The sequence below is a fragment of the Drosophila mojavensis genome, unplaced genomic scaffold (genome assembly GCF_018153725.1).
Source record: "Drosophila mojavensis isolate 15081-1352.22 unplaced genomic scaffold, ASM1815372v1 contig_277, whole genome shotgun sequence".
Classification (NCBI taxonomy): Eukaryota; Metazoa; Arthropoda; class Insecta; order Diptera; family Drosophilidae; genus Drosophila; species Drosophila mojavensis.
Window position 1 is genome coordinate 1,054,438 of NW_025318822.1, and position 26,402 is coordinate 1,080,839.

The window sequence follows — 26,402 nt, forward strand, 5'->3', positions numbered from 1 at the left end:
ATTTATAATATGTATATATATATGTATATTAAATTAATTTATACACTTTAACTTAAGTAATTTACAAATCAAAGGAACACAAACTAGCTGACACTTTAGGCCAATCGAAAGCAACTCCGAATTTCAATGGGCATTACTGCTTTTCATGCTCTCTCTCCCGAGATCGTTCCCGTTCTCGATCTCTCTGCCGCTCCCGCTCCTTCTCAAGCAAATACATTTGTTGCTGTTGCATGAAGTGTTGCTGCTGTTGTTGTTGCTGCTGCTGTTGTTGTTGCAGGTGTTGCTGATGATGGTGCAGCAATTGCTGTTGCTGCTGCGGCGTTAAGACGCCTGCCTCGTTCTGCTGCTGGAGCAACTGTTGCTGGTGCTGGGCAAGCTGCTGCTGGAACTGTTCGCGCAGGCGCTGATGCTCCTCAGCATCCAGGTCGCTGCCATAGTCGTCCATGTCAATCACTTCGTCCTCGTCATCCTCCTCAATGTCCTCGTCGTCCTCCACATCCGTGGAGCTATGCTGGGAGCCATCGTGTTTGGCATCCTCGTCACCATCGCAGCCGGCGCCACCGCCGCCGCCCGAGGAGCTGCCCTTGTTGCTCTTAGCATCGCTGCTGTCGCCGCCCTCTTGTTGCATGCGCTTGTGCTTGGTGCGGCGGTTCTGGAACCACACTTTGACCTGTCCGGGCGAGAAACACATAAACTTCAATTGAGTTTGGCTCACTTAAGTGCGGTGCACTGATTGGGCCGCTCAACCCTTTGCGACGGGTCGGCAGCTCGTAAATAAATTTAACGAGTCTTTTAATTCTATTTATCTGCCTGCCTGCGCCTGCCGCCCAGCTATGCCCAGCTATGCCTAGCTATGCCCAAAGGACGGTCTCTCCGCCCAGCCGCTGGTGCTCCCTCTTAGCGCTAATAACTTGGTAACTCCCGGCACTTGGCGAGTTAACTACCAGCTGACATGCAATCACTTAACGCTCGGCCAGGGGTTGCTCCACTCCAGCCCGGGGTTGAGCCTGGCCAATTGGGCAAGGCATTTATTGAATTTGATGCGCATTAAGCGCGGCCATCGAAAGGGTTGCACGGCCTCTTACGGCTTGGAGTTTGTCTGCCCTGCTTACCTGTGTCTCCGTCAGGCTGAGTCCCTGGGCCAGCTGCTTGCGCTCCGCTCCCACCACATAGTGATTGCCCTCAAAGGCGTGCTCCAGCTTAAGCAATTGCGTGGGCGAGAAGGCGGTGCGCACCCGCTTTGGCTTGCGAAACGGTTGCAGCAGGAAGTCTGTAAGGGTTGTTCACATAATAAATAAATCAGATATAATACTTAAGCATATCGCTACGATGTGATCAATTAATAAATTCATTGCTGATATATTTAGGAATAAATTTGACTTAAATTAAAATTATATACAAATTGAGATGTTTGCTGCCTTTGGATATTCAGTTAGATCCTACCAAAAAGGCTTAAAATGAACATTAAGTATTATAAGAAGTAGAGTCATCTCTGTTCTGTAAACAACTCAATACAGTCGAGACACCCAACTCATTGGCCTAGGATTATTCACTGTCCCAATTGCCTAATGTTCGAACACACAAAATCTTATTGTCACAATATATCCTATATTGAGGTTTGTATTACTCCACATCAATTTGAGTTAAGCCGAAGGACTTGTCTGTATAATATGCAGTGCTCCTAGTTTAAATATTTCGAAGACTGTACTCATTTGCGCCTAAATCATCACCTACACCCGCCTCTAGTTTTCCCTTTTTTCAACCCTGATCTTATTGCGCATCTACTCACTAATCAAGACTCCACAAACTCTTATATCCACACCACTTCAGTTGCCCCTTCATCATTATTATCATGACATCATATATCAACATCGACTTCAGTTAGACCATAGATTCACTTAAATTCTAGATATTATAAATTGCAAATAATTCTTTAAGAAAGAGTCTTAACTGATTTATAAAATACACTTTCTATTACAAAAAATTTCCATCAAAGTGCATGTTCTCGAAATTTCCATTGATGGAATTATCCACAGGTTGTTCTTAGGAATAAATGTGGAATAAAAGCTCAGTTAATAAAGTAAACAAAAATTTATGTATATAATGTCGGAATTATAGCTTAGAGCTACGTAGAAGTTAAGTTGAGGTTTTAATCTTTATATTTTAATATATTGAAGTTTCATTTCCAACTGTACAATAATGGCTGGAACTCTTTAAATTATTTTAAGCGATCAAATTTGAAATGTCAAATGTTATTTAAGTTAGAAAATAAGTAACCAAAAGGCAATCAATTAGACCATGACATACAGGTGTGCATGGCAAAGTATTTGCTAATAAGGTGAAAGCACAATATGGAGAATAGGCCTTTAATAATGGGAACTACATGTTCAAACAGAGCGTAAAATGTGCTGCCAATTAAACTAGTTAATGACAACAACTAAAGTAGCCACGTTTCAGTCACCATTTCGGAATTGTGTTGCCATTTTGCGAGTTCCCAGTTCCACTTGACTTTTAAATGGCTTTCATGCCGAGGTGGAGCCAGAGCAACCACTGATAAATTTTCCATGCATGACGGGGCGAGTGGCATTTTTTTTTGGTTTCAGTGTTGTCATCGCAAGTGTTGAAAAGCATTCAAATATGGCCGCCAGTGGGAAATGGCTCGCACAGCGTGACCGGCACATATTTGGCGCTATAATTTGGTAATTACGTGTAGCCAGTCCGTCAGCCAGTCGAACCACCCGACTGCCTTGGCATATGTATATGTATGTTGGCGGTGCTGCTGCCGTTGGTTCTGCCAATTAGGCGACATGGCCCTCAATTTGCTGGTTATGATTTCCGCGAATGCCGTCGCCGTTGCCGTCGCTGAAAGATGCCGCAAATTCAGGCCTGCTAAACTCATTACAAAACAATAAACAAATTTCCAGACATGGGCCTGAGCACAGTGAAAACAAAGGCCGTGTGGATCGTGCCGCAACGGCTGTCGGCGTTGGCGCTGTGTCTGCCATGTCTCGACATCGCTGATAAGCGAAACAATTGCGCAGAAGCCGCCACAGTGAGCCTGGGATCGGGGATCTGGGATGTGTGCCTCGGCCGGGTGCTGTCCTCGGCCAAGTTGAACGCCAAGTTGAACACTTTAGCGCGCCTAAATGTCGACAAAAGCCGCCAACGACGCCTCCTTCTCGGCTCGCTGTGGCCCATTGTTTCCAGTGCGGGCAAGGCACTCGCACAACGTGATATTTTGACGTTTATCACGATTTCTGGAATGGCTGTGGCTGTGGCTGTGGCTCTGGCTGTGGCTCTGACTCTCTCATCTCACGCGACGACGCTGCGTGAAGTTAGCAAAATTCGAATTGAGCCACAATTTGAATATTGATTTGGTTCGGGATATGAGCTCGCTACTGTGCGAGAGATGATGCCGAGATTTACAGCAGCCGGCAGGGCACATCTATGCCATAATTATAATGATTAAGTGGGCACCAAGAGATGAGCCGGCATCACCTGCAGGAAACTGCTTTTAGCTTGCGACAAGCTGAGCCCATTACAAAATCAATATTGACATTGCAAATTGAACTCTGGCAGCTCAGCCAACAGGATATTTAGCTCAGGGCAACAGCAGCAGCAGCTTAGCCCAGCTCAAAGCAAACAAAAACAAATGGAAGAAGGGCTGAAGATGGAGAGAGAGGGAGAGCAAGAGAGAGAGAGAGAGAGAGGCATCAGATGAGCCCTTTCTCAGGCGATTGTGTCGCATTGTGTTTTGTATCTTGTTAGCGTCGAACGCCTAGCTAAACGGAACACAACAAACAACAGCGCGCAGCTCGCTGGAACTTGTCAGTTTGACACTTCATAAATGCAACCACGCAGTGGTGCGTCTAGCCTGCCACCGATGCGTGTGCCCCGCCGAACTTGACAAACAATTGCCACAGCCGTGATCCAGTTTTTTATGCTGCGCCGTTTGCCTGACATTTGTTACATTTGACAGCTAACAACGCCGGCTACAAGATGCCGCAGCAGCAGCAGCAGCAGCAGCAGCATCAATTGCAACTGCAACTGCCACTGCCACAGGCCATTGCAATGGCAACGACAACAACTGCTCCTAAGACTATAATTGATAGTGTGCGCCGCACAATGGCTACTTAATTATTTTTTCATAGACTGTCCCCAGTCATCGATCTGGACGCAATGTATCTTTGAATGAACTGCGCGGGTTGCGCGTTGACTTGCCTTCGCTTTGTTGTAGCTCGTATTGATACCCTTATAAAGAGTATAACAGATTTTTCAGGAGATATGTAATGGCAAATATTTGTGATCAGAAAAGGAAGATATTTATTGGATAGGAATGTAGAAGTCAATTTAATTTCTATACCAACTATAATTGACTTAAATGACGAAAGCCTCTAATAATGTCTAGTGGAACTAAATGACTTGTGGGAAATTACTTGTAAATGTTACCTATGTATTATATAAAGTTTGTCCTTAGCTTATAGGTTTATGAATATATTACAAATGTGTGTTACAAATGTTGTTGAAGTTTGTTGCTCATACATCAAGTAAAATACATTGGACTAGATAATATCTATAGGTATATAAATATAGAAAGAATTTAGATGACAGCTGTTACTCATATATCATATAATATAAATAATATCCATCTATTTATCAATATTTGTCTTCTGTATTAGCCCACCAACTAGTTAAACCAACCATTATGTATAATAAACTTGAACTAGTTATCATTTGAAATTCCATCTATAAATTAGTATGATCTTACTCTTATATGTAAATGGGGGAGTCTGTGATATAGATAACTATATGTAACTAAATCTGTATATCAAATTGCTAATATGATAATATTTATAATTTACTATATTCCTTTGCATATTAGCAATAGTTCTCTGATCTCATTGAATACTTTGACCCATATGAATATTTATACTTGATTATAATAGATTAAATTTTATTTTCGCTCAACAAACTTGTTTGTTTATGAAATTCATTCATTCAATGAAACTTATGTCACATGTCAAAATAAATTAATGAACTTAATGAAAATAATTTGAGAGAAAACAGTATATTAAAAATAGATAATTATATTAGCAAAATTAGTAATATACATATCACAATACCTAATTATAAGCATAATTATGTTAGTTAAAACATTATTATAGCACAGTAAATGAGTTCGTTTATGCAATTTATTAATGCAAATTTTTTCCACATGTCAAAATTATTTAATAACATTTTTTGAACATATTTTAATAAATATCAATAATTAATTAAGAAAATAAAATACACGAAAAAAATCACGAGTTGAAAAAAAATTATAAAAAAATATATAAATATTGTATAATATATATATAGTTCATATATATAATATATATATATAGTTCAGAGGTGCGCAAGAGTATTTCATATTTCGCTTTTCCTTCTTTTTTTATAGAGGGCCAAGCACAAAGAAACCGCCGTGCGAAAATACGCGCAATTGACAATTAATTGATGTGTCCGCTTTTCTGTTGCTGTTTCATTGCTGTTGTTGTTGATGTTGTTGCTGTTGTTGCTCACACCCTTGTCAGCTGTCACTTATACACACATATATGTAGTTTTTTATGATTAAAGTGTTGCCTTAGTGCGCATTTTCAGCTCCCTTCGCACCACTCTGATCGATCGTTGGCTCTGCGTGGTTTTTGTCCATCTTATTATTTATCACTTTATATACAATTGCAGTTTTTTGTTGTTGTTGTTGCCTGTTTTTTTTTCTTTTTATGAGTTTCGGCTTTAGTTTTATGCTCTCATGATTTTTTCATTAATTTATTGGCATTCGCTGCTAGAATTGCAATTACCCTCGCAGTACATTGACATTGGCAGATAAAATCAGAGTTGAAATCGAAATCAAATATTCTGTCAGTCAGCGATAAGAGCTGATCTTTTGTAGTGGCCATAAAGTGAAACGTGTTATCAATGGAAGATTGATCGTTAGCTTGAAATTCTATTCGGGTGTTGAAATCTAAAGTTTGTTTCTGATATATATGTACATTCATATATCCAATTGAACTTGTAGGGTATCTATTCCAGAGCTTGATTGATGCATGTACAGGAATCTCTTTGTAAATAAATATTTAGTATAATGGCGAGTCGAACAATTGCTACAAAAGAAGCAAATCGATCTTAACTGAATTTAATAAAATATTTTAAAGGTATATACCAAAGTGTAGTAACTATAATTTAATAAATATTTATGACTTTTCGGAAATATAATAGTATATATTGTATCATATCATGGTGGGATCTTGAAGAAGAAGGCTTGTTTTGTTGCTGCAACCTGTTGGGAGCATCTGTAATTAAGCTGTCATCATAATTATCTTCTTGATCTTTGGCGCTATAGACCTCTTTCTGCCCTGTCTGCCACAAAATGACGCGCACGAGTTGCACTGAGCGAAGCACTTACAATTAATGAAATCGTTATGCGAAACATTGACATTTCCATTTTCACGTTCATAAATCAAGCGAAAATTACAGCACTTAACTAACGATACAGACACAACAACAACAACAACACTCGAGAACAGCAACAACAATATACTTGGAGAGCAAACTCCGCCTGCTTTTTTATAATGGAACATCATACAACATAATTAAGGCGTAACGAGGTCCGTTGAAAGCAGGTGAAAGGTGTGTGAGTGTGCCGAAAATAATGTAACCCAAATATACGAAAAAAATAAACACACACACACGAAATAATTCTTAAACTCATGCGAGAAATGGCGCAGCATGAAAATTCAAATTGTAATTATAAGAGTAGAGCAAAAGAGCGAAAGAGAGAGAAAGAACAACAGAAGTAAACAACAACAAAATGTAGCATAAAAAGGCTAAATAATAATAAATGACAATGTTGTGAGACGCATGCGGTTGGGATCACTCTGCATGTGCACGTGAAGGGGCGGCCGGGCGGGTGAGCGTAGATGAGAGACGAGAACTGGGAACGGGTAACTCGTAGCTCGTAACTCGTAACTGGGAATTGAAATTGGTCTGGCGATGGGTTCGTTTGCTTGGATGCCCCAAAACCTCAATTAAAAACGCATTAACATTTCACTCGTTGCACTTTTTTGCCGTGTGCAGGTATGTGTGTGTGTGTGTGTGTGTGTGTGTGTGTGAGTGAGTGTGTGTATGTATGTGTGTGCCTTTGTGTTATACATACACCGTAGGGGCTCTGCTCAGTGAGTGGCGCCGTCGCTTTCAAGCGCCATTAATTGGTAATTTTAAGTCCACACACATATACACTCATATACACACACACACACACACTGGCACACACCCAATACACACACGCACAGCTGGCTGGGTATTTAGGTACGCTGCTTGACCTAACGATGTGTGTAATGTTGTTTAAACAATTTAATTAAAATGTAATTTGTTTGAAAATACTTATGAAAATGGGTTCGGTTCGTTTCAGTTCGGTTTGGTTTAGCCCCTTGCCCACCCTCTGTCCCCCCCTGCTGCTCGCTGCCCCACACCCTCGCTTTGACGACTCAAAATGGTCATTGCCTTCTCCAGCTGCTGCTGCTGCTGTTGATGACGATTACGTCGATGATGATGATGATGATGATGATGATGATGATGATGATGAGGCTGATAGACGTCTAATTAACTTGTAATAAATGCTTGCAATTTACTTATTTAACTTTAATTATAAGGTGCAGCAACAACAACAACAACAACAGCAACAGTTGCTGCTTATAAGTGAGTTATTGCGTGGTTTGAGCCGAATAACCATTTAGTGGTTCTCCACTAATTCTCTCTTCTCGCAGCTTGCCTCAGGCCTAGTGCCCTTCGAAAGTTTACATTGTAGAAGGTCGAGCCTGATTCAAATTACAACTTAGACTTTAGAGTTATTTCTAATTGCCTAAATAAGGTTTTGTTTGTGGCTTGATGTTTGCTGTTTCTAATATAATGAAAACCGAAATATCAAAAGCTGACCAATGCCTGGACTACGTAATACTCAAAGCTTTTATTAATTGAGCATATAAAAGTTGTCTGAGTAGAGCTAGAAATTCCAGGGGTTTAGTTCTACAAATTATATACAGAACTCATCAATTATATTTTGAAATAAATTGATTTGATTGGACTTTAATTTACTATTTTTAGGTAATACGACACGATCGAAGTACAACCTACCGATTTAGCGTTCAGGAAGGAGTCTGTCCCCAATATATTTGCTCCAAACATATATTGTTTATTTTGTATATATGTATGTATTGTTAATACAACAGAGAAATACCGGAAATATTATTATACGTCCGTCAATGCGGACATTGCATAAAATCAATATACAATATATTAAACATAAACTTGGATATAATTAAAATATTTAAAAATTTGATTGTCTATTTGGTTTCTGATGAATTGCTCCATTGTCTCCGTTTGTTTGCCTTGTGTTTTGTTTTATTGTCTCACAGATGAGAGAAAGATGCAAACTGGTTTTGTACTAAACTAATTTTGATTGTGCTCAGTCTGAAATTTGAAACTTGAAAACTTGCATAGAGCCATATTTTACATCAATTTACTAAACGAAAAATGCGTGTCCCAAACTATTGTATAGGCATTGCAAAATCCATTAAACTAAACGAAATATATTCGTGACTTAGAAATTGTTAAGATTAATAAATCGCGAAATACTTCATATGATATTACCGAATTGCTGGGGAATGTGTTGGCAGCCCAATATAAGGAATGTTATGTATTATGTATATCTACGCTCATTGCGGCGGCAACTATTTACTTTGTTGAAATCGAGAAATTCTTTCTAGAAAATAGAAAATCGGGAAACTTCAACTCAACAGTTACGGCTTATGCAAAATACTAGAAAGTAGTTGACTGTTTTTTTTTTTTTTTTTTTTTTTTAGTTAATAGCATCCAACTGCAATGTTATTGTTTCATTAAGTTTTGACGTATCTTAACTGATCTATTAAGAAATCTTTTAAGAAAAATCCATACCAAACTTAAAAACCCTGAGGATTTTATATACATAAATTTGGTTGCATAAATGGGTATATACATATTCCCGACATTCCATCGGGAACTGGTTCATTGAGCAAGAGCCCATTATTGGTTCGACTACTTACTGCCTGGAAAACGTGGAAATATGCGTCCATGTCGGCTGAGCAGCCAGGGATAGAGCGGATAGCTGTCACGTATTAGATGAGGAGCGGCCACAAATGGATGATGACCATGAGGCGGTGGATGTCCTGGATGGGGGCCGCCTGGAAATATGCCCAGCGGATGGCCGGGCATCAGATGCGGTGGTGGCGGCGGGCCATGATGTGGCCCCGTTGGCACAGGCGGATGCTGAGGATGTTGCTGTTGTTGCTGTTGCTGCTGTTGCTGGTGATGATGGTGCGCCAAGGCGGCGGCCATTTGGAACTGGGCGGCGAGAAAAGGTGGAGGCGGTGCCGCTGTGGGTCGAACGGGTGATGGGATGCCGGGCGCCGTTCCCGTAGGTGAAGCACTATCCGTGGAGCGTGGAGCACCAAGTAGCGTGAGATTTGTTGGAGCCGGCAGCGGAAGCGGGCGAATGAGTCCGGGCAGCGTAATGGGTGCAGTGGGTGGTGCCACAGACGCAGCTGCAGCTGGGGAAGGGGACCGGCTGGCCGGCGTGGGCGGACTTCGTGAACGGTCATCCAAGGAGGCCCGTCGCCGGCAATAAATGAAGCCGCGTGGTGTTCGCCTCTCAATGGAGGGTGATGTGGCGGCGATCACTGGGCTGTCGCCTCGTGGCGAGGCAATAACAGTCATGCGCTGCGGATGAGTCGGCGTCTTCGCTGGCGTTGATGGCTCGGCGCCGACTATGGAGTCAATGCTGAAGGCCAGCTTTGGCTTGTTGCTGCTGTTGTTGTTGTTGTTGCTGCTGCTGCTTGTGCTGGAAGAGCAATTGACACCGGTGGCTGAGGACGATGCTGAGGCGGACGGAGCTGTTGTGGAGCTAACGGACACCACAAAAGGATTCGTCGGCGCCATCGGCAGCATGTTGAACGTTTGACGACCGCACGTGACCATTTGGCACGACGATGTTCAGAGATTCGATAGTTGGATAATGGAAAACACCGCACGAGGGTCAAACAATGAGCACAACAGATGGGTCAGTTGGATCGGTGCACACACATACACACACGCACACGCACACACACTAGTGAACGCGTAAGCACATAAATAGATCAAGAGTTTGGTTTAATGCATCAGCGATTGGCATCCGTCGTTGACATTGATATAGTGGAGCGCATCGGTGCTGGTGGTGCTGCTGCTGCTACTGAAGCGTGGCCGTCGCACTTCACTGGCGAATTGACAGCGGTGGCTACGGCAGCCGCGTTGACAACGTCCATTGATTGCGGTCGTCGCGTTGATGAGCACTGTCAACGCCATTAGCATTATGCGAGAGCAGCTAAAGGCGTCTAATTGCCGGCAGAGCGAGCTGTATGTGCGACGCTGCCCGCTCTTGGTTACTGGCTGGGTCGGGGGGTACCTTGCTGCGGGGGCGTCGGCAATTTGGAGTCTCGTGAAAATCGCTTCTCAGTGCGTTACGTCGCGTGGCGGTTGCCGCAAAACGCGCGCGCGAATGTCTGCCACAAAATCACGGAATCAAACTGGCTGTCGCTTCATTTTTTTCCGGGCTGGCACTGGCATTCCAGCGGAGCTGCGGATTTGCTGCGCCCTATTGTTGTCTCGCTCGCCCCCAATGCGCGTGGCGCATGCGCCAAAGCAGCGCAGATAAATGGAGTGCTCAAACCAGCTCCCAGCACGCTGTATGTGTATGTGCGTGTGAGTGTGCGTATGTGTGTGTATGTCGCTGTGTTGTGACCACTCGTCAGTCTGGTCCACTTTTGGCGCTCTCTCGCTCTCACTCGCGCTCGCGCTCGCGCTCGCTCTCTCTGCCTGGCTCTTGTGCTCGCGCTCTCGCTCTGGGCTTGGCTCTCACCGCGGGGCAGCGCTTGGCCATTTTTCGCACCAGTTTATGACAGCGAAACAAACAATTTGCGCTAAACAAAACAGCATCATTAAAGCGTTTGTGGTTTTAGTGCCCAACTAGCTGCTGGCAGAGAGAACTCTGCTGCCCGTAATGCGGGGCGTACTTTGAAAATGGGCAGTCAGCGTTTATTGGCACAGTGGTTGCTGAGTGCGTGAGAAACTGTGAATTTCGAGCGAGTTGGGCTTGGAATGAAACCAACTATATTTATATGAATTGACATCTTCTATTAAATACAATATCATATATAATATATAGATTTGTATACCATACTGTATCAGCATAAGACTAGCATTTGTATATAAAATTTTTAACGTAGGATTATCTATACTAAAACACCTTATTTTTATTATTTATAGCTCCTGAAGAGAAATTTAAAAAAAACTTCTTTCTTATAAAAAAAAAAAAAATAACTAAATAAATAAGAAAATGTAGATAAGTAATGTACCAAAAAAATGCAAAAAAAAAAAAACAAATAAAATTTCTAGTAAAAGAAATTATTTAATTTATTTAATCATTTTATGTAATAAAATTTTTTTTCTTTCTGCAGAGAAAAACAAATAATTTTATTTCAAAATTATTTTATTAATACGTTTGTATCCACTCTCTAACTGCGCACTTTATAGAACTGTAACTGCAACATATTTATATCAGTTTAATTTGTATATTTAATTTTGATGGGCTTTTTTTTTAGCCACATAGCAAACTTTGTTTTTTCGAACCATTGTAGTCACCTTTCTGCGACGGCGTCAGCATCATTGCTTATTTCCATAGACGCCCTGCCGTCAAAGTGGTGCCCCTCAGCTGGCCCCACTCCCTGCCCCTGGCTGCACAAAGTATTGCACGAACTGCATCGTCATCGGGCATCGAATCTTCATCATGTTGGCGGCCCAAGAGTCCAGCATGAAAATGGGCGGGCCCTCGTTTTCTGCACCTTCAATAAAGAGTACAATACACATACACAGGGATTTGCTCTCGCACTCACACACACGCACACACACATATACACTCAGATGCCTTGGCCCTGAGAGTTGTGAAAATAAACACCTCGTTAAAGCTGCAGCAGAGGCATAAAACATGCAGCGCCAACTTCGACATCGTCATCATTGGCATTGCCATAGGTAAATCTATATATGAGCCGAGTCCAACCACTCCAGCCCGCCCACCGCCCAGCCCAGCCTCGTCCGCCGCCTCTGCCCAATTCGGACGCTCGACAGCCGTCCGAGGCTGGCAAATAAATTGACGTGCGCTTTGTGTTGGATTTGTATGCATCTAGATAAAGTTTCCTGGCTCAGGCGGCGACTCCTGCTGCTGCTGCTGCTGCTGCTGCTGCTGCTGCTGCTGCTGCTGCTGCTGCTGCTGTCGTCGCATCTCTCGTTCTCCTGCTCTGGTTCTGGTTCTCTGTTCCTCTGTCTGGCTCCTTGCAGTAACTGCATTTGTGCAGCACTCTCCCTCTGTGAGTGTGTGTGTGCGTGTGTATGAGTATATGTTTTTGTGGCACCTTTGGGTGCGGTAATTGTAATTGGTTTTTGTTGCAGCTGGATTCGGATTGTTGTTGTTGTCGTTGCTGCTGTTGCTGTTGTCTGCTGCAAAGTGTTGGCTGCCTCACGTTTCGGGATAAATCATTTAATTAGTCAGACAATGAGTTGCAGGCTCCATCTTCTTCTGCTTCTTCTTCTTCCTCTGCTTCTTCTGCATTTTCGACGCCATTGCTGTTTTAGCAAAGGTCAACGATGTTGTTGTTGTTGCTGTTTCTCGCACTGCCAATGGGCAGAGGCGTGTTCATTGACTTTTTACTGTAATTGAAATATGACTAAGGCAGCGGCCAAATGCAATAATTAGCTTTGTTTATTGTTTGCATGTGATTATTTGATATCGTTGCTGGTACGCCCATCGCCTGCAGCGCCTCGATTATAAATTCACATAATACAGAATATGCACACACACACAAATCCCGTCTATTTTGCAAGTAATTAAAGGTAATTTGTTTCAAAATTAACAAATTTAGGTAGACAATTTGAATACATAATGAAAGTCAAAGTAACAGTATTTATATATTGAAATAAATGAGTGCAAATGTTCGTAAATTTGTATATAAAACGTTCTCCCTAGCCTAGCACTGCACTGTATGCTGAATACGTTCCACAGGCCGAGACTTCCACGTTCCACACTCACAGCGCAGATAACAAGCAACCAATAAACGTTTCCCATTGGCTGACGGCTTGCAAGAGCGTGCGAGTGAGTGCGAGCGAGCAAGCGAGAGTGACAGAGAGCGTAACTATCTAAAGGGGCGGCTATGTAGCAAAGTGAGCAAGTGGGAATTACAGTTGTTGTTGCTGCCGTTATTGTTGTTGCTCGTGTTGTTGCTGTTGCGGCTGCTGGCAACATATAAATCCAATTCATTTAATAATTGCCAACGAGATGGAGCTCATTATCAGGAGTACTTTGCACGGCTTTGCCAGAGAGTGAGAGAAAATGGAGACCCCCTTATGTATGCCTCTGTGTCTGTGTGTGAGTGGTGGTATCTGGTTGGATATCGCTGTCACTCTCTAGTTACAGTTAGAGCCACAGCTTTAGCATCCCCCTGCTCGGCTTCCTTTGCGGATGAGGTACATAAATTTGAAATCAGAAGCGAATTGATTGCGTTGCCTAAGAGTTTTGTGCTAATGTGTGCACTACCCCACTCTATGTATATATACGTGAGTGTGTGTGTGTGTGAGAGTATGTATTTATGTATATGTATGTGTGTCTCGTTAGCGTTTTCATTAGACGCACAAATGAGGAGCCAGCGACTGTCTCATCTCTGATTTCTGTGCTCTTCTGCCCGCCCGGACCGGAGGCTGGGCCAAGGCATGAGCAGCGGGGGCAAGTCTAGGGGCCGTTAATGGCGATGATGGCGGCGGCATCTGAGTGTCAATTAAAGCAGCAGCCTTTGTTGTTGCTATTGCTGGTGCGGCTGCTGCTGCTGCTATCGCTGCTGCTGGTGGTGTCCGTCTGGGCGGCTCTTTAGCGCATCATAATTGGGAGCAATGGCTGCGATTGTCAGGGCTGCGGCTCTCACTGTTGACACAACTAATTGGTATTATTTGTTTTAATAATTGAGCATTTTTGGCGATGCTGTCACACGGAGTGGCAGAGATTTAATTAAAATTCTCTTCCAAAAAGGGTTCCCATATTTCACTTCTATGTTTTTTTTTATGCTCATTGTTTGCTCTTGGCGGAAGTAGCAATTTAATTGAATTTTAATGGCGCGGATTTGAGAGCCGCGTGACCCGTCGAACTTCCGATTGCCGTCGCTAAGCTTGCGACTTAATTAAATGCAAATAAATATTTTGGATTTGCTGTGCAGCCGATTGAGCGCTTAGTTCAAGATCAAACAGATCTGACAGTGCGGAGCAATGGCAGCTACTGCTGCCAGGTTTCAGCTCCGAGCGTGTGTTTAGCGCAGCAAATCCGAACTTAACTTGGAATTTGTGCGCCTCAAAGCCAGTGGAAATCCGAGATCAGCGCTGGACTAACGCTAGGATCACCAGAGATTGTTCGCTGGACGCGTATTTAATCCAATTATCGATGGCCAACGCTCGCGGCTCATCAATCCTTTCCTTTCCTTTCCTTTCCATTCCTTTCCTTTCCTCAAACAATTAGATGCTGACTCGATGTTATGAGTAGGCGGTCCAGGGGATTAAGCGCGCGTAAGCAATGGGCGCATCCCTCAGCTACCGAAGGTATACGACTTCAGAGGCATCGGCATCGGCATCGGCATAGGCATCATGCGGTCCCTATGGCAAGAACAGATTATCGGCATTACCGCAATTATGGAACTTGGGCAGGTCCTGGCGTAATTTCAATGCGGTTTTCCGCCGATAAGCGTGTCCAATCGAACAACACCTCTACCTGGACTGGAGTGCCCGTGACTATAATTTGAATAGAAATGCATTGACGTGAAATGGAAGAATTCGAGTGAATAAATGAACCAAAAGTACGCTAAAATTATCAAAATGAATAATATACGAATATACGAATAGAATAGAGGATATACGAGCATATGATAATAAATAAAAGAATAAATTGAATAGCAGTATAGTTTTTAAATACTTTTTGAAGATTTCAATACTTTTCTCTCTCTCACATTGTTGCTTTCTTTTCTCTCATTCTCTGTGCCCTTTTGTTTCGTCGTTTATGGCTCTTTAAGTTGTTCATTTAACGCTTTGGAGCTTTTCACATTTTGAAATTGACAGCGTCGTCAGCTTTTGCCCCTCCACTGTCGCCACGCCCCTTTCAGCTTTGTTTGAATTTAATGCCAATTCGCTTTGCATAATGAGCTAATAAAATATTTGGCGTGCATCCCACGCTTGAAGCGAATTGCGCTAATTTGCGGCAGTTGTCGCGCCTCGAATCTGAATCTGAATCCGAATCCGAATGTGAACCTGAATCCGAATCTGAATGTAATTTCAACCAGCTCTACATGCTACCCACTGGCTGTCAGACCGTCGCCACTTGCCACACCCAGGGGTTTGTCAGAAACCTCATTAAATAATGAGCTTCGTTTGAAAGCTGAGCGAAATTTTAATTAATCAACTTATCCAAGATCAGTGCCCGCTCGCTTTCGACTTCGGCGCCCGTGTAGGAACCCGAATGCTCGCAGATCCATCGGCGACTACCTGGCGTTGCCTCTGGCCGCTGCTCTGCGCTAAGCTATTCAACCGCCCACAATTTAGGCAAGGCCGCAGGTTTGTATGCAGGTTCGTTAATTGGATTAAATGCGCTATCCGGTGATTTAACTGATCCGCAGATCCGCAGATCTTCAGATCCTGTATGATCCTTTCACATGCCAGCCAGCCAGCCAGCCAGCGTTAGTCCTGCATTGATCTTGGATTTCCACTGGCTTTCAGGCGCACAAATTCCGAGCTAAGTTTCGGATTTGCCGCACTAAACACGCGCTGATCAGCTGAAGCTCAATCTCAATCTGCCAGCAGCTGGACTAACTTTGCTTTGATCTGGCATCAGCGAGTTGATCTGGATTCTGTTTGCTCGATCCAAAATATTTGCTCGCACTTACTGGGGGCAGTCCATGCAAATATTGCGCTGACTTTATTAGCAATAGACGAGTAAATCTGTAAATAAATGCGAGAGTTTATGTTCCAGAATATAAAATATAATTTTTATTTTTAATTCCAAGAGAGACTTGGTAGAGTAGTTGGAGTAATGATCATGAGGTGGGCTTAAAAGAGAAAGTAGAAATCAGAGACTCACACATACATTTTGTTTATTCCTCGCAGTTCCAAATATACATATTTTCAGATATGATTTTATCTACTTTCTGTTTAATAAAATTTTGAGTTCAAATATCATTAAAGTTTTCAACTTGAGTTCGGTTTGTGTTTAATTGAAATCTGTTTTCAATTACTTAAATGACATTGAAACAGATTTTACACATGATGCAGGAGCTTGAGTTTACCATTGCGTAAATGGACAGAAAGTGGGTGGCAAGGAAAGTGGATCCATGTGAGTGTGGTTAGCGCGCAGACAAATCGCTGCTCATTAATATATTCATTCATATTCACTCATCATAGCGGGCAAATGCATTGTGAATCGATTCGATTTGAACTCGAAGTCGACTCATAATTGTGTCTGCCACAAATGTGCGGCAGCCACGCGGTTGCAATTGCACTCTGACGGCGTTGATAGACACAAATGCCAGCCCCCGCATCCACATCCTTGTCCTGTTGCTCGTCTTGGGCTACGCCCCCGCCACAAAAGACAAAGTGAAAAATATTTTCTCCTTTCCTTTTTTGTTTTTTTTTTTTGAGTCAGCGTGAAAATTACAAACAGCTGCTGCGTTGACGCTGCCGCCGCACAGTGGTTGCAAGAGCATGTTTAATGAGTACATGTAAATATCTAAAAATATTATTAATACTTACATATAAATATATACATAATTATATTATAATATACAAAATAATTTTACTAAAAAAATTTTTTATTTTGCTTTCCTTAAAGTGTAAATTTATATTAAATACAAATTTATAAATAAGTTTTATTATAATTATAGATCATTATTATTTTTTGGTGTCATCTTTGAAATGTGAATTTTGTTTAGATAAAACTTTTATTCTCATAATATATGTATTATACATTTTATAAAAATTATATTTGATTTTTTGGGTTCATTTTAAATTCATATGTGAATTTATTTTAGATTAAATTTAAATTTTAAAAATATAATTTAAAAATAAATTTTATAAAAGTTATGTTTTATGTTTGGGATCTTTTAAAAGTGAATTAATTATCACTTTCGTGCCACTGTGCGTCTATTTGGAAAGTGAAGGGCGACGATCTGTCGCCTAGCGCGACTGCAGTTGTATGTGTATGTGTGTGCCCGCGACACAAAAGACATTTGTCAACACCCCCCACTTAATGGCCACCGATTGGGACTGTGCCTGTGCTGGCTTGTTTCATTTTTTGGTGTTTTGTGGTTTGCTCAATATTTTGACGCGTGTGGATCAATTAATATTCAGATCAAATGCCTGTATGTTAATCATAATTCGTGGTATGCCAGGCATCTCTCAGATACATTCCTGCAACCCTATGCAGATGCAGCTGCAGCTGCAAGTGTTGATAGCTGCACTTAGCCTCGTCCCAGTCCCAACTCTTTGCCGCTAATTGGGTGCGAACGTGCGGCAATTAGTTGCACTCGAGTAACGCACGAATGCAGCATCCTCCGTCGATCGGGCAGCGAGAGTCGTGAGCCCATCATAATCTCAGCTAGCGCCATGCTGATCAGCGAACAGCGATCTGGAGATTAGGCCAACGACAGCTATGTAACGGTTCAAGCTGCCCAGGCTGAAGAAAGTGTCAGTTAGGCATTGTGGTATATGAATCTGTAGCTGTATCTGTATCTGCATGTGTATCTGTATCGGTGTATTGGTATCTGTATCTTTAGCCATTGTTAAGCTGCGTGGCGCCAGCATCGCATCCGAGAAAACACAAAGTTTTCATTTGATTTATTAAAGCGCATGTATCTCACGGATGCCCCAACTACAGCTGCAGATACATTTACACGTTCCGAGTTACTGTTGTTGTTGTTGTTGCTGTTCCCTTTTTGGCTGGCAATTAATTAATTCTTAGTGTAGAACTCTGTGCATTTGTTCAACTGCCTCTTAGACATTTACAAAATGTTTTCCTTAATTTGTATACTTATTTTTTTCGGGGCTTGTTCTTCTGGGGCAGTGGCCCGCAGTTGGGGTTTATTGTGGGTGTTGCCTGACACTTTTCTGGGCTTGTCCCCCATTAGTTGTGCTTAACTGGAGACGCCAGCGTCTGCCCCAAAGCTGACAGCCGCCAAGCGGTCGAGTTGAACATTTTTTTATGAGTTTTACCCCAGATGAACAACAACTTGTCCAGGTCTATGACAATGAGCCGCGATAATCCCTATCGGAATGTGTTGCTAATAGAGTTGAGAAGCTGGAGCAGGTAGAGATATGAACTGTTTCGTTGTAGAGTAAAACTATATAAGTTATGATATTTCATATATTTTAATACCTATTTATGTTAATATATAAACATGTGTGTTAAGGCATTTGGATATTTGCCTTCTGAAATATTATTATATTATTATAAGAAATTGAATTATTATGAATTATTAATTGAATTATTATCGAAATTGTATAGGTTAAGTAATTGAAGCTGAACCACTGTACAGAGAAGTTGTTATTGTACGCGCTAGCACGGGAGTGTCGCTCTCCAAAAGATCGCTCTCTCGCTGCTCGCTGTTAGATGCGCATAGGTGCGCTCTCTACTGTGCAAGCTGCGCTTGCGTTCATGTTAAATTTAATAAATTCAGTACAAAATTGAACACCGGTGCCAGCACTTCGTATATTTCAGAGAGACCGCAAGTTGCTGTCTACTTTTTTTATAAATATTATACACTGGCCATCGAAGGACCAGACTCCTTTTGGAAGGACATTTTTGGCGCCCCCGGGTGGACACTCTCTGGAATTGAAGGAAGCTGGATTATGGATTTTGTGGATAATCAGGGAAGTACATAAATACATAGAGCACATAGATGACCAAGTAATGCAAGCCATAAATAAATAAATGCATTACTTGAGACATACAAAATATTAATGTATGTACAATCTACGCCTATGTACATTGTGTTGAGCTTATTTCAAATTGAAATTTAAAAAAAAAATAAATAAAAATAATAATAAGGTGCATATTGACCTTTGATCTGCAAATAATTCAATCTCTATTGCCTCGCATAATCCAAGTTTTCTTTGGCGCCGCTAGTGTGTTACAGTTTTTTTGCTCATTTTCGTCTCGCACTTTCGTTTTGCGCTTGCGCTCACAGCTTGCACAGATAATTGCGCTCTTAATTTACGCTCTTCATTTGCATGCGCGCTTGCAATATCGTTTGCACTCGCGCTTGCACTTATAGTTGCGCTCTCGTTTTACTGTCTCGCTTGCACATATTAGTGCGCGCTCACTTTGCGCTCAGTGCATACTCACTTGCTATATCGTTTGCACTCGCGCTTACACAGCAAATTTCGCTTTAATTTACGCTCATCATTTGCATGCGCGCTTGCAATATCGTTTGCACTCGCGCTTGCACTTATAGTTGCGCTCTCGTTTTACTGTCTCGCTTGCACATATTAGTGCGCGCTCACTTTGCGCTCATTGCATACTCACTTGCAATATCGTTTGCACCCACGCTTGCACACGCAGCAGCGCTCTCGCTTTGCGCTCAAAACGTGCGCTCGTCACTTGGATATATTTTCGCTCAAAACTTGCACTCTCGCTTTGCGCTCATTGTATGAGCTCGATCTGCACTTATATTTTGGCATTCATACCGGCGCGCTCTCGCTTATGAATGCATTGCACTCAGTCGCTCAACAGTCAAATATAACTCAATAGACCACTTGCCCAAATAGTCACTCAACATTTTGGTTGTTGTCTTCGCTATATCGTAACAGTCACTCAAGTATAGTTTAACACTGCCAGCGTAATATATTGAGATTTATTACGATCGCGCGCATTTGTTAACATTCTTGAATTGCTCTTCGCTTGTTGTCATACATTAAGTGAACTTTTATTTGTTTCGATTGAAATTGGTTTCAACTGAGCATCACTTATAGCATCATGACTAACAAGCGAGGAAAGAATAGGTCTATGGACGAGTCATCATCAGAGCGTGTCGAAGCTCTGTTGGCCGTTTACAAAAATGTTACAAACGACATAACACGCATTAATAAATCATTAAAAGATTACACTAAACCAGTAGAGCCATTTGAAATTGAATGTCGACTTGAGATATTGAACCGCTACATAGAAAAGGCCTTTAAGACACAACAAGAGTTGGACGACATTAACGCAGATTTAGTGCCTCGGTCAACGTTAGAAGATTTGTGTGTATCGACAAAAGCACTTCTTATGAAGCGAGGTAGTGATAGCCAACCTAAAAGTGAGAGTCCCGCTAACTCTACAATGATTAGCTCAGTGTCACATTCTAGGAATCTACCGAATATAAAGCTGCCAAAGTTTAGCGGAGAATATTCGGAATATAAGAATTTCATTGGACTTTTTGAGAGTTTAGTCGACAACGAGCCAGGGTTATCAAATATAGAAAAGTTTAACCACTTGTTGTCATGCTTGGACAAAGAAGCATTAGGCACTGTCAAGGCATATCAGGTGACAGATGCAAATTATCCAAAAGCGTTAGCTGCTTTAAAAAATGTGTACGACAATCAGTGTCTCATATTTTTTAACAACATTTCAAAACTATTTGATCTCCCACACATGTCCGAACCGTCAGCATCATCTTTGCGCATGCTGATAGACTCAGTCCGTGCCATTTACGAATCTCTTTTATCGCTAGGATCTGATAAGCAGATTTCGAATGCCATGCTCATCCATTTGGTAATGATGAAAGTGGACGCTGGCACGCGCTCTAGGTGGGAAGAGAATCTTGACTACAATAAGCTTCCATTGTGGCAAGATTGTGAAGCTGCCTTGAACAGACGGTATCAGCATTTAAGTGCTGAAGACTCATCTGGTCCACGTCGTAAGGTAGCTCAGGATAATAAGAAAAGAATTGGGAAAACTTCTCTAGCTGTCGCTCTGCCAAGTGAGCCGCAGAGTCCCAAATGCGTGTTTTGTAAAAAGAACGATCACTTCATTCACTCGTGCTCGTCGTTCGCAGCAATACCTTGCCAGAAACGTTTTACGTTCGCAAAGAGCTATCCGCTCTGTATAAATTGTTTGCGAACAGGACACTCAGTGGCTGCTTGCAAATCAGCCCACTGTCGTGTGTGCTCTAAGCCGCACCATACCATACTGCATAGATACAGCTCTGAAGCGGCTCAAAGTAGCTCAGCAGTTGTATCAGCAGTCCCTCGTGTCACTTCGTCACAGATTTCATCTGTAAATCACGCACGGATAGCCTCTGATCAAGTTCTTTTGGCAACTGCAGTTGTGAAGATAAAAGATCAATCTGGATCTTATCACTTAGCTAGAGCTTTATTAGATTCCGGCTCGCAAGTAAATTTCATAACTGAAGAACTGGCAAAACAGTTGAAATTAAAACGGCAAAGATCTGGGATTCAATTGTTGGGCATTGCTAATTGTCAGTCATCTGTTCGGCACAGCGTTCAAACTTCGATAGCGTCCCGAACGGACGACATAGAAATCCGAACAGACTTTGGTGTGTTACGTTCCATTTCGTCGTATCAACCAGAGAAGCACACTGAAGAGATCAAGGTACCTGATAATGTACAATTAGCTGATCCTCAATTCCACAAGCCGCAACGTATTGATTTGTTGCTCGGTGCTGATATCTTTTTTGATATATTAAGAGAAGGCAAAATAAAAGGATCCGATAACAACCCAACATTGCAATTGACTGCCTTTGGTTGGATTGTATCTGGTCGCTGCCGAACATTGAATGCAGCTACTAGTTCGTCGACTTTCATTAGCGTCGTAAACGACGACATAGCTATAGATTCAATAGTTCGCAAGTTCTGGGAGTTGGAAGAAAAGCCAAATACAATTAATTCGAATTTGTATACCCCAGAGCAACAACTGTGCGAGAAGTCATTTGTGGAGACTATTTGCCAAACTACCTCGGGTCGTTTCAGAGTGTCGCTGCCATTCAAATCAAGCCCACATTGTCTTGGTACGTCTTACGACACAGCCAAGCGACGATTTCTGGCCTTGGAAAGAAGAATGAGCAAGCAAGAAGACATTCGGCCAATGTATATTGACTTTATGAAAGAATACTTGGCCTTGGGTCACATGAGCCCAACTAACAATCAAATTCCGAGAGAGCCGCATTATTTCATCCCATATCAATGCGTGCTAAGACCGCACAGCGCATCCACTAAACTTCGAGTAGTGTTTGATGCCTCTAGCAAGTCCTCCTCTCAATTGTCGCTGAATGATCTACTCATGGTGGGTCCGACCATCCAGCCGCAGTTATGGGAGACTTTGCTAAGATTTCGACTTCGTTCTTGGGCTGCTACAGCAGACATCGCTAAAATGTACCGTCAAATTGAACTTGACGAGTCCCACCGCAACTTTCAACTTATTGTGTGGAGGGAAACGCCCACTGATCCGTTACAAATCTTTCGATTAAACACAGTAACGTACGGGACAGCGACTGCTCCATTCTTAGCAATTCGATGTTTAAAACATCTAAGCGACTTGCATGCTTCCACTCATCCAGCTGCTGCAAGATCGTTAGCCCGAGATTTCTATGTTGATGACCTGTTGACAGGAGCAGATAGCGTCGAAGAATTGTGCTTGTTGCATCGAGACTTGATCGCAATTCTTCAAAAGTTTGGATTTCCTCTCACAAAATGGTCGTCCAATTGTAAACAACTCGCAGCACAACCAGCTAGAAACGATATAGTTATTGGTCATCAAGAGGACACAAAAACATTGGGATTAATTTGGAATCCAATGAATGACAGCTTTAGATATTCCATGAACTGTCCAGTAGAAGTTCAACAGACCAAAAGATCCGTTTTGTCATTTGTAGCAAGGTTATACGACCCCTTAGGTTTGTTAAGTCCGATCGTAACTCGTGCGAAGGTCCTTTTACAGGAAATGTGGTTGCACAAACTTGGGTGGGATGACCAATTGCCTGTTCAAATGAGGCAAGAATTTGAGGCAGTAACTAGCTGTTTCTCAAATCTAAACTCGTTGCATATACCTCGTTACGTTGGCACACTTAAATCGAAAGGATGTCAAATCCATGGATTTGCTGATGCCTCAACGAGAGCTTACGGTTGTTGTTTATACGTAAGAATGCAAACAGATAAGGGTATCACTACCAGGCTGCTAGTCGCTAAATCTAAGGTAGCGCCCTTGAAAACAAAATCTGTTCCGCGGCTGGAGTTGTGTGCTGCAGAATTGTTAGCTACCTTATGGGATGCGGTAAGGAAAGTACTTGATTGTCCTATTAATCAAGTCACATTTTGGTCAGACTCTGAGGTGGTGCTTCATTGGCTGCGAATGCATTCATCTAGCTTGAACACATTCGTTGCTAATCGCGTTGCAACCATCCAAGAGTTGACAACTAATGTATCTTGGCGTCATGTACCAACGAAAGACAACCCAGCAGATATTGTATCTCGGGGATGTTCAGTTGAGGAGCTTAAAACATCATTGTGGTTTTGCGGACCAGGATTTTTAAAGCTCTCTGACACATTGTGGCCAGCCAACCCACAAATCACCCTATCAAAGGAGTTAGAGCTGCTAGAGAAGCGTAGAACTGCAATTACTATGATCGCGGTCGATGAGGTAGCAAATCCTATCGTACATCTTATTGAGTCAACGTCATCATTTTCTAAGCTAATCCGCATCGTTGCCTATATGTTCCGCTTTATCAATGGAAAACAAGAAAGTCATTCTTCACTTGTTCCTACAGCTTCTGAGTTAAGCTTCGCATTCCTTGCAGTTATATCTGTAATTCAACACATTGAATTCAGCGAAGAAATAAAGAAAATAAAGAAGTCAGTCGTGTTGCAACCGTCATTGCAAAAACTGACACCATTTTTGCACCCACATCAGCATGGCAGGCGTATGTTATGGTTGCTACGAGTAGGAGGTCGTTTATTGAAGGCACCATTAGCACATAATGCCAAATTCCCATTGTTGCTTCCAAAAAATGTCGTTTAGTAACGCTTTATTTGGAGCATTTGCATCACTCTCATTGCCACGCCAATCCCCTAGTACTAATGGGCCTGCTTCGTCAGCAGGTTTGGCTGGTCAATGCTCGACAGGCTTGCAGTGCAGTAGTCCGAAAATGTGTACATTGTTTTCGCTACAAGCCGAAACTCTTATCCCAAATAATGGGCAATCTTCCCGCTGATCGCTTACATGGAAATAGGCCATTTGAGATCAGTGGAGTGGACTTTGCGGTCCAATACTAGTTTCGCTGGGAATTCGGGGCAAATCGCCAGTCAAAATGTATATTGCCATATTTGTTTGCTTTACTTCGAAGGCAGTGCATCTTGAATTAGTCACCGATTTAACCACAAATTCATTTCTAATGTGTTTATCCAGGTTCGTTGGTCGACGTGGGCTTGTCCGGAAGCTGTACTGCGACAATGCCACCAATTTCGTGGGTGCTGCACGCACGCTGGACCTCAAAGCTACGTTCCATGGCAACACAGCGGACATGGAAATGTTTGCTGCGGAGCGGGGCATGGAGTTTGTATTCATCCCTCCTCGAGCGCCGCATTTTGGCGGCCTTTGGGAAGCGGCGGTGAAATCCGCCAAAGGTTTGCTGCTGAAAGCGATGGGCAGCGCTCGATTACGGCAAGACGAGGTGGCCACCGTGCTGGTCGAGGTCGAGGCCGTGCTCAATTCGCGGCCAATGGTCGCTCCCAGCAGCAACCCCAACGACGGCGAAGTGCTCACGCCAGGGCACTTCCTGATAGGAGCAACGCTCGTGCCGCTGCCAATCGCGTCCACAGAGCCAGTCGACGACGTCAAGCTGACACTATTAAAAAGATGGCAGCTGACATCCAACATCAAGCGTCGATTTTGGAACGACTGGTCAAGGGACTACCTGCTCAGCCTGCAGCAGAAGTCAAAATGGACGAAGGAGAGACAGAACATACAGGTCGGAGCAGTCGTGCTCGTGGGAGAGGACAACGCTCCTCCACAACAGTGGATGCTAGGCGTGGTGACGGAAGCCATAGTCGGAGGAGATGGTAGAGTGCGCGTAATTGTCGTTAAGACAAAAATGGCACATATAAAAGGGCAATTCATCGCGTTGCACCACTGCCACTCCACTAATACACCATGTTATTGAAGCCCTGCGGCCTTTCAACGCGGCCGATGTTAAGGCATTTGGATATTTGCCTTCTGAAATATTATTATATTATTATAAGAAATTGAATTATTATGAATTATTAATTGAATTATTATCGAAATTGTATAGGTTAAGTAATTGAAGCTGAACCACTGTACAGAGAAGTTGTTATTGTACGCGCTAGCACGGGAGTGTCGCTCTCCAAAAGATCGCTCTCTCGCTGCTCGCTGTTAGATGCGCATAGGTGCGCTCTCTACTGTGCAAGCTGCGCTTGCGTTCATGTTAAATTTAATAAATTCAGTACAAAATTGAACACCGGTGCCAGCACTTCGTATATTTCAGAGAGACCGCAAGTTGCTGTCTACTTTTTTTTATAAATATTATACACTGGCCATCGAAGGACCAGACTCCTTTTGGAAGGACAATGTGTATATAATATATCTAACATCAATTTAATATATTTATTTATTTAATATTTATCTATTAATAAGTAATATACATAATACATAATACATACATACATTTACTTAAAGTGTATTTAAATTTGTATTATATTACCTACTTGCTGTTAAAAAAAAAAAAGAAAATCATTATTGAATAATCCACTATTAAGCAGGAATTCAAAAAAAAAAAGCTGCCAATCTAGCATAGTCTAATTTAGCCAACGGAGCTAATAGTACGCATTGATCAATCAAATTTATTTATATTTATATTTTTTCCTATATATTTCCAGAAGGACTCTAGGCACAGCTTAAGTTTCTGAATAAGTTCATCTCTGTCTTTGCTACAAAATATTAATTGACTCTAAAATATGTTATTAATAAACAGGCTATATCCTAGTGGTCCACTCCTTAAACTAGAACATTCTGCCCTCTGTCTATGTTTTCATTCACTCATTCAGTGGCTCAGCAACTGAGGCTCAGCTGTTGTTTTTAGCGCTGTGCAATCCGAGTGGGCTTTGCCTCATTTTACAAATGCATTCGCAATGCAATGCAAAATGCGAAATGCCAAATGTTTTGTTAGCTGTCGGTGTCATTGTGGAATTCCATTGAATCTGTTATTTATTTGTGA

The 26,402-nt window shown here is 42.2% G+C and overlaps 2 protein-coding genes across 2 annotated transcripts; one reads left to right on the plus strand and one right to left on the minus strand.

The window, feature by feature from the left end:
• LOC6574019 (homeotic protein empty spiracles) lies at nt 1-10,635 on the minus strand. Its single transcript, XM_002000041.4, has 3 exons — nt 9,117-10,635; nt 1,113-1,270; nt 1-670 (listed from the first exon to the last, which is right to left on the minus strand). The coding sequence occupies exons 1-3, from the start codon at nt 10,045-10,047 to the stop codon at nt 134-136; spliced, it is 1,626 nt and encodes a 541-aa protein (XP_002000077.1). The 5' UTR covers nt 10,048-10,635; the 3' UTR covers nt 1-133.
• Nucleotides 10,636-18,898: 8,263 nt separating this feature from the next.
• On the plus strand, nt 18,899-25,420 carry LOC122757052. The gene is made up of 2 exons (XM_044008304.1): nt 18,899-19,047; nt 24,578-25,420. Exon 2 carries the CDS (start codon nt 24,693-24,695, stop codon nt 25,329-25,331), a length of 639 nt encoding a protein of 212 aa, XP_043864239.1. The 5' UTR covers nt 18,899-19,047; nt 24,578-24,692; the 3' UTR covers nt 25,332-25,420.
• Nucleotides 25,421-26,402: the final 982 nt, after the last annotated feature.

Excerpts from the sequence above, each read along its gene's own strand:
- LOC6574019 (XM_002000041.4), bottom strand. The coding sequence starts at position 10,047 with ATGGTCACGTGCGGTCGTCAAACGTTCAACATGCTGCCGATGGCGCCG. Across the intron at positions 1,271-9,116 it reads ATTTCCACGTTTTCCAGGCA|ACTTCCTGCTGCAACCGTTT; the intron begins GTAAGTAGTCGA and ends CAACCCTTACAG. Across the intron at positions 671-1,112 it reads TCAGCCTGACGGAGACACAG|GTCAAAGTGTGGTTCCAGAA; the intron begins GTAAGCAGGGCA and ends TCGCCCGGACAG.
- LOC122757052 (XM_044008304.1), top strand. The coding sequence starts at position 24,693 with ATGGAAATGTTTGCTGCGGAGCGGGGCATGGAGTTTGTATTCATCCCT.